The following is an 8981-nucleotide window of genomic DNA, read 5'->3' on the forward strand; positions in this document are numbered from 1 at the left end:
TTAGAGAAGACAGTCTGATCCCTGTGGGTGAGTTGGGTGTAGAAAGGACAGTCTGATTCCAGTGAGTGCAGTTGGGTGTGGACAGGACAGTCTGATCCCACTGGGTGCAGTTGGGTATAGAGAAGACATTCTGATCCCAGTGGGTGCAATTTGGTATAGAGAGGACAGTCTAATCCCTGTGGGTACAGTTGGATTTAGAGAGGACAGTCTGATCCCAGTGGGTGAGTTGGGTGGAGAAAGGACAGTCTGATTCCAGTGGGTACAGTTGGGTGTAGAGAGGACAGTCTGATCCCAGTGGGTGCACTAAGGTGTAGAAAGGACAACCTGTTCCCAGTGAGTGCAGTTGGGTGTAGAGAGGGCAGTCTGATCCCAGTGGGTGCAGTTGGGTTTAGCGAGCTCAGTCTGATCCCTGTGGGTGAAATTTGGTGTAGAGAGTACAGTCTAATCCCTGTGGGTACAGTTGGGTTTAGAGAAGACAGTCTGATCCCTGTGGGTGAGTTGGGTGTAGAAAGGACAGTCTGATTCCAGTGAGTGCAGTTGGGTGTGGACAGGACAGTCTGATCCCACTGGGTGCACTAAGATGTAGAAAGGACAACCCGTTCCCAGTGAGTGCAGTTGAGTGGAGAAAGGACAGTCTGATCCCAGTGAGTGCAGTTGGGTGTAGAGTGGACAGTCCGATCCCACTTGGTGCAGTTGGGTATCAAGAGGACAGTCTGATCCCAGTGGATGCAGTTGGGTTTAGCGAGGACAGTCTGATCCCAGTGGATGTAGTTGGGTTTAGCGAGCTGAGTCTGATCCCTGTGGGTGAAATTTGGTGTAGAGAGGACAGTCTGATCCCTGTGGGTACAGTTGGGTTTAGAGAGGACAGTCTAATCCCTGTGGGTGAGTTGGGTGTAGAAAGGACAGTCTGATCTCTGTGGGTGAGTTGGGTGTAGAAAGGACAGTCTGATTCCAGTGGGTACAGTTGGGTGTAGACAGGACTTTCTGTTCCCAGTGGGTGCACTAAGGTGTAGAAAGGACAACCTGTTCCAGTGAGTGCAGTTGGGTATAGAGTGGACAGTCTGTTCCCACTGGGTGCAGTTGGGTATAGAGAGGACAGTCTGATCCCAGGGGGTGCAGTTAGGTATAGAGAGGACAGTCTGATCCCTGGGGGTGCAGTTAGGTATAGAGAGGACAGTCTGATCCCAGGGGGTGCAGTTGGGTGCAGTGAGGATTATCTGATCCCAGTCGGTGCAGTTGGGTATAGAGAGGACAGTCTGATCTCACTGGGTGCAGTTGGGTATAGAGAGAACATTCTGATCCCTGTGGGTGAGTTGGGTATAGAGTGGACAGTCTGATCCCAGTGAGTGCAGTTGGGCTTAGGGAGGACAGTCTGATCCCAGTGGGTGCAGTTGGGTATGGAGAGGACAGTCTGATCCCACTGGGTGCAGTTAGGTATAGAGAGGACAGTCTGATCCCACTGGGTGCAGTTGGGTATGGAGAGGATAGTCTGATCCCAGTGGGTGCAGTTGGGTATGGAGAGGATAGTCTGATCCCAGTGGGTGCAGTTAGGTATAGAGAGGACAGTCTGATCCCAGTGGGTGCAGTTGGGTGTAGAGAGGATAGATGAAGAGCTTTTGCCCGAAACATCAATTTTCCTGCTTTCGGATGCTGCCTGACCTGCTGTGCTTTTCTAGCAACACTCTAATCTTGGCTCTGCTCTCTAACATCTGCAGTACTCACTTTTGCCCAGTGGGTGCAGTTGGGTGGTAGAAAGGAAATGGAAACGTGTTGCTGGAAAAGCGCAGCATGTCAGGCAGCATCTAGGGAACAGGAGAATCGACGTTTCGGGCATTAGCCCTTCTAATGCCCGAAACGTCGATTCTCCTGTTCCCTAGATGCTGCCTGACCTGCTGCGCTTTTCCAGCAACACATTTCCATCTCTGATCTCCAGCATCCGCAGACCTCACTTTCTCCTGGTAGAAAGGAAAGTCTGATGCAGTGGGTGCAGTTAGGTGTACAAAGGACAGTTTGATCTCAATGGGTGCAGCTGGCTGCAGAGAAAACAGTCTGATCCCAGGGGATGTAGTTGGATGTGGAGATGCCGGACTGATCCCAGTAGGTGCAGTTTGGTGTAGAGAGGACAGTCTGATCCCAGTGGGTGCAGTTGGGTAAAGAGAGGACAGTCTGATCCCAGTGGGTGCAGTTGGGTATCGAGAGGACAGTCTGATCCCAGTGGGTGCAGTTGGGTATAGAGAGGACAGTATGATCCCAGTGGGTGCAGTTGGGTATCGAGAGGACAGTCTGATCCCAGTGAGTGCAGTTGGGTAAAGAGAGGACAGTCTGATCCCACTGGGTGCAGTTGGATGCAGTGAGGACCGTCTGATTCCCAGTGGGTGCAGTTGGGTATCGAGAGGACAGTCTGATCCCACTGGGTGCAGTTGGATGCAGTGAGGACCGTCTGATCCCAGTGAGTGCAGTTGGGTATCGAGAGGACAGTCTGATCCCACTGGGTGCAGTTGGATGCAGTGAGGACCGTCTGATCCCAGTGGGTGCAGTTGGGTATCGAGAGGACATTCTGATCCCAGTGGGTGCAGTTGGGTATCGAGAGGACAGTCTGATCCCACTGGGTGCAGTTGGATGCAGTGAGGACAGTCTGATCCCAGTGAGTGCAGTTGGGTGTTGGGAGGACAGTCTGATCCTAGTGTGTCCAGTTGGGTGTTGGGAGGACAGTCTGATCCCAGTGGGTGCAGTTGGGTGTAGGGAGGACAGTCTGATCCCAGTGGGTCCAGTTGGGTGTAGGGAGGACAGTCTGATCCCAGTGGGTCCAGTTGGGTGTTGGGAGGACAGTCTGATCCCTGTGTGTCCAGTTGGGTGTAGGGAGGACAGTCTGATCCCAATGGGTGCAGTTGGGAGTAGGGAGGACAGTCTGATCCCAGTGGGTCCAGTTGGGTGTAGGAAGGACAGTCTGTTCCCAGTGGGTCCAGTTGGGTGTAGGGAGGACAGTCTGATCCCAATGGGTGCAGTTGGGTGTAGGGAGGACAGTCTGATCCCAGTGGGTCCAGTTGGGTGTAGGGAGGACAGTCTGATCCAAAAGGGTGCAATCAGAGACTGTATTGCTCCAGTGAGCGGGCGCCCTCTGTTGCTGCTGCCGTTGTGAGAGGGTGGGACCTGCTTTCGGAGCTGTATATATGAGCTGGCAGCCGGCGGCAGCTTCATGCTGTGGACTGAGTGAGTGGGTGAATGAGCCAGGGAGGGACGGAGTGGAGCGAGCGGCGGCTGGCGATGTCTTCAGCCTGCGCGGATCTGTGTCGCTGTAAGAACGACAGGGGGCTGAGCAGTATCCTGTACCAGCTGCTGAGAAACGATGGCCAGGAACTCCCCCTCGGGCAGCAGGACCCCGCCGCTCCCTCGGCAGTCCCGGCTCAGGGCTGTCCCTGCAAATCCAGGCGGAAAGTGGTGCTCAAGTGCCCTCACATCACCTGCACAGCAGCGTCCGTGGTCCTGGCAAAGACCCTGAGCTTTGTGAGGAACGTGCCCTGTTTCCAGGCGCTGCCCTGTGATGACCAGCTAAAGCTGGTGAGAAGGTGCTGGGCACCTCTCCTGGTCCTGGGACTTGCCCAGGACAAAGTCGAGTTTGAGACGGTGGAAACATCCGAGCCCAGTATTTTGCAGACGCTTTTAACCCACGGCCTCCCGAACACCCAGGAGGGGACGGGCCACCAGCGCTTACTTTCGGCGGCGGAGACCCAGACTATTCAGCGGTTCCTGGTGAAGTGCTGGAGCCTGGACATTAGTCCCAAGGAGTATGCCTATTTGAAAGGGATTCTTCTGTTTAACCCAGGTTGGTGTATTCACAGGTACATTCATACACGCTTCAGGTCAAATGTTTTACCACGCACAAAAAAAAGTTTCGATATAGTCAGAGAAATAGAACGGGTATAATTGTCATGATTTGGGTTTTACGTCATGTTTTTCCATTTAATACGGACGCGCCGTTGGTGTTGTAAGTATTTTTTTCTCTCCCCGAAACGTGAATAAGGTTGCCTTTCTCCTTGAATTGGAAAGCAGATGTTATGTACTGTATGTCCTGTGATGGGGTTAATGTGTGATCAGGGCGAAAGTACATTTCGGTGGCAGTGGGGGGCTGACCCTTCTTCCATGCCCACATTCCCACTGATTCCGACTAAAGTGGGGAGTGCAGTTGCAGTCCAATCCCAACTGAAACAGAGCGAGGATGAAACCTTGGCCATGCCGACCTTCCACATCTTCATGATGTCCCAATGCATTTTATGGTGAAGTAGTCCGCCACAATGATCCCTGTTCAAACATCAGTGAGATAAATCACCAGCTAGTCTGTTTTAGTGAGGTTTACATTGGACAGGGCAACTTCCCACCACTTCTCCAAAATGAAGTTAAAAATCACACAACACCAACAGGTTTAAATGGAAGCAGTAGCTTTCGGATCGCCGCTCCTTCATTCCCCAAAATGTGTCTTGATATTTTTTGCATTCATGGGAACAATGAACATCTCACCGAGACAGCTCGGTTTAACATCCCAGAGAGAGGACAGCACACTTAAAAGGCAGCGATGACCTCAGCTGCCTGTCTAGATTGTGTTCATAGTCTGGAGTGGGGTTTGAATCCATAGCCTTTTGATCTTCTGACAAGTTTAAATTTAAAGCTTCTATGTTCATCAGCAACACTTCTAACACGTATCATCCAGAACTAACTGAAAAGTCTCTGCCATGCAAATATATCTGCCATCAGTTTTCGGAAATTTAAATTCGAAACATTTGAAATGCTGTGAGCGTGTTTCTGTGTTTGTGGTTCCAGTGATATGTCTGTATTTGGACACTGCTGGTACCTAAAACAATAGGAAAGCCCTCAGGCTGAATAATCACTTCTCAAGTCCTTGACCCTGGCAGGAACTGATACTGCAGCTCTTAATTTGAGACCCTGTAACTTACAGGATAAATGTAGCATTAAATACCAAGCTCTTTCCATGCCAAAAATATTCTGCCCCAAACTTATTGTGACAAAAAAGAAATATCAGACGCTACAGAATAGCAAATAAACAGTTGACTTTTCATTGCAGTGTTTAAACCCCCCCTGTTTTTCCAGATTTCAACAGTTATAGCAATGTACATTTGATTTTTGATCTGATTAGAACTGGGTTTATTGTCACATGTACTTAAGTACAGGGATACAGCAAAAAATGTTCAAAGCTGCCAAGTCCAATGTCATCTTATGTACAAAGATACCAAGGTTCAAAATCTTAGGTAGAAATTACAAAAATAAATAAATGAAGGTGAAAGTTCAGCATTATAGCCTTTCTAAAGCAGGCTTCAACTCGAGGCTGGGAGTCCGTACTAGACTCCCTCGAGACTAGTCAGACATATCCAGTAGCAGATGACAGTGAATGTGTCACTCCTCCCTTCAGGAGAGAATTCACCTCCAAATTCTTTCCAAGGCACTGCCCCGTGTGATAAGCAGCTCACCTTTGACTCCTTGAAATGTACCATTGAAATTGTACTGGCTTTAATCAGGAGTATTTTGGAGTACTCTATTGAGCTGTAAATTGAATCCATTCAAGAAAGACTGGTTTGTTTAATTGTTGGCCCTGTGCTCTCTTCCTTCATCAATGATACACTGTACGTGCAGTATTTACCTACAGGTTGCAATCCAGAGCTTCATTAAGATGACTTTGATAGTGCTTCTCTCTTTTATATTTCTAATCCGCAACAGAGAAAAGCAGCAATTTCAAAGAAGTGCTTGGAAAATTTCATCTAAATCACATATTAACTTAATGTGAACACAGTGGGCTGAGACTTCCCTGACAGTGAGGTTGAACTGGAAAAATAGGGATGAGCTTTGGGACAACTCTCTGACTCATTCCTACCAAGTGGAACTTTTCCAGGGTCAGACTGGAAATATTTATTCTACACTGTTGTACAGCCAATCAGGATATGTGAAGTTCCAACTGGGGATGATTTTGTGGAATTTGCCAAAGTCACTGCAGCCCTCACCCCTATCACAAACAAAATCCTCCAGCTTGTTGTGCAAAGTGTTTCTGAGGCTGCCTACGACAAACTGGATGTTTTATGGCCCAATGTCTGGCTTGCATGAATGAAATGGCAAAACCACAGCTCTGTTTGATCATGCAGTGCATCACATGCATCAGGAGTCTCCAATACAATCATTCTGTTTTGATTAATGAGGGCATTTCCAAGTTGAGGATTCCTTGCTAGTTTCTGACCACGCTCAGTAATACCTCTTCTCTTAGTGTGGCTGCTATGGCTCTAGAGCACTGCTCGGCAGCATCATGGACTTGCCAGTTGTGTTCATTAAAATGACAACTGTGGAGGAAGTTGATTAGGAGGCTTGCTGGCTTCCAACAACTGCAGGCTCAGGAGCACAATTTGGCCCCAATTGTGGTCCCAGATGAATAGTCCTCAAAAATGTTTTTGAGGAAATGTTGCTTGGATTTTTTTCTGAGTGGGAATGGATTGATGTTGGAGCAGTTAGTGCACAATATCAAATAATGTATTGCACAGAAAGAAGCCATTGTGTTAGCTCCTCAGTTAGAGCTCCTGCTCTAATTTCATTGTCCTTCCTACAGATCTTTTCATTTTAAATGATTATTCATGCCTTTTTAAATTCACCTCATAATTTCTGTGTCAATTGACCCTTGCATTGAGCCTGCTATGATGCATTAATCCTCTGTGTGAAACATCTCTTCTTTAACTTGTCACCCTTCCCATCACTTTTATTCTTTTTGTAATAATCTAGATCTATGTCTATTTTCTTTCCTATTTGCCAACTTTCTCTACTTATCCTTTCTCATTTTGAAAACTTCAGTTAATTGGTTTCCTTTTCACCCAATAGAAAAGGCTACTTCTTTTCAGCCTTTCACATCAACAATACCTTTTTGTTCTAGGTGTCACTCTGATATTTTTGTTTTGTTATACTCTTCCAATATCACTATATATGGCTTGACTTGAACTCATAGAATCACAGCACCCAAATATTTGAAGTACTCCAGTTCTGTACTTAGCAATGTTTTATATAAAATAAATGTCACTTACCTTTGTTTACAGTCAATGTCCAGGATTAAAATCCCCAAACCCATTTTCGTTTTATGGCCTTAAATACCTGCATTCTAAATTTAACTGTATCTTTTATCTCAACCTCTAAATCATTGTTTCCCTGAAATAATGATCTTCTGGTACACTTATTTTCATTTTTGTAAATTCTATTATTTCACTGCATCTGTTACATGATTAGATTAGATTCCCTACTGTATGGAAACAGGCCCTTCCTCCCCGCCCCCGCAACAAGTCCACACTGACCTCCGAAGAGTAACCCACCCAGACCCATTCCCCTACCCTATATTTACCCCTGACTAATGCACCTAACACAATGGGCAATTTAGCAAGGCCAATTCACCTAACCTGCACATCTTTGGACTGTGGGAGGAAACCAACGCAGACACTGGGAGAATGTGCAAACTCAACACAAAGAGTCGCCCGAGGCAGGAATCAAACCCAGGTCCCTGGAGCTGTGAGGCAGCAGTACTAACCACTGAGTCACCGTGCCACCCCAAATGTACCGAAATGTACCTTTTTTGTTCTTCTGTAATCTTTTGCATTTTTTTCTCACAGTTGACTGAACCGTACAGTTTGGTATCACCAGCAATTTTTGATATAATTCCTCCTGAGAAAATGTAATCAGAAACACTAATACAATGAATGATGAATTCCACAAAGTAATCGCACCCCATCTCTGTTTTACATTCAATGTAAAGTAGTAAGACATACCCATAAATAATTTTCTTTTATAAGATGAAAGTCAATTGTACATGGTGTTTCATGTGATGGCAGTGTTGCTTGGTGCATACTAGCCACACTTGCCCTTTCAATAAAAAAGCTATTGCAATCCTGTAAAAAAAAGTCACTTACCAAAACAGTGGATGTTACAGAATACTACATGTTCTGCATTCCTGCCTCTATCAACTCCTTGTTTATTGCATTGCATTTGAGCCTTCTTGCACAGTTTTTGACTATAACAGAGTATGCTGTATTTTCAAAGATAACCATTGGACTACAGTTGCATTTGATGCATTTTGCATCTATAGGCATCTTGTTTATCCTCAGCATCAGTTGTGAATGAAATATGAATCAGTAAAAGGCCACGCTTTTGTCACTCTTCAAAGATCATGCATCACCATACATATGATGAAAGAGGGAAGTTAAAGATTTCATTGGCAAAGACTAGTGGGATTGAGAAAGTAAAATTAGGAACTCATGGATGTTAGTAACATAAAATCTGCAGTAAGTGTTTAAATTGCAAAAAGCTTTGGCTCGGAACTATAGACCGGTGAGCCTGACGTTGGTGGTTGGAGGGAATCCTGAGGGACAGGATGTACATGTGTTTGGAAAGGCAAGGAATGATTAGGGATAGTCAACATGGCTTTGTGCGTGGGAAATCATGTCTCACAAACTTGATTGTGTTTTTTGAGGAAGGATTGATAAAGGGCAGAGCAGTAAATGTGATCTATATGGACTTCAGTAAGGCGTTCGACAAGGTTCCCCATGGGAGACTGATCAGCAAAGTTAGATCTCACGGAATACAGGGAGAACTAGCCATTTGGATACAGAACTGGCTCAAAGGTAGAAGACAGAGGGTGGTGGTGAAGGTTTGTTTTTCAGACTGGAGGCTTGTGACCAATGGAGTGCCACAAGGATCAGTGCTGGATCCTCTACTTTTTGTCATTTACATAAATTATTTGGATGCGAGCATAGGAGGTACAGTTAGTAAGTTTGCAGATGACACCAAAATTGGAGGTGTAGTGGACAGTGAAGAGGGTTACCTCAGATTACAACAGGATCTTGACCAGATGGGCCAATGGGCTGAGAAGTGGCAGATGGAGTTTAATTCAGATAAATGCGAGGTGCTGCATTTTGGGAAAGCAAATCTTAGCAGGACTTATACACTTAATG

The 8981-nt window shown here is 46.3% G+C and overlaps 1 protein-coding gene across 1 annotated transcript in view; it reads left to right on the plus strand.

Annotated features, from left to right (window-relative positions):
* Positions 1-3188: 3188 nt before the first annotated feature.
* The window catches only part of nr0b1 (nuclear receptor subfamily 0, group B, member 1), an 18698-nt gene continuing 12905 nt past the window's right edge, over positions 3189-8981 (plus strand). Inside the window, exon 1 of the mRNA XM_043701573.1 lies at positions 3189-3823. Coding sequence (XP_043557508.1) covers positions 3223-3823 — 601 coding nt within the window. The 5' untranslated portion in view covers positions 3189-3222. The remainder of the gene's footprint in view (positions 3824-8981) is intronic.

This window comes from Chiloscyllium plagiosum, chromosome 12, assembly GCF_004010195.1.
Source record: "Chiloscyllium plagiosum isolate BGI_BamShark_2017 chromosome 12, ASM401019v2, whole genome shotgun sequence".
Taxonomy (NCBI): domain Eukaryota; kingdom Metazoa; phylum Chordata; class Chondrichthyes; order Orectolobiformes; family Hemiscylliidae; genus Chiloscyllium; species Chiloscyllium plagiosum.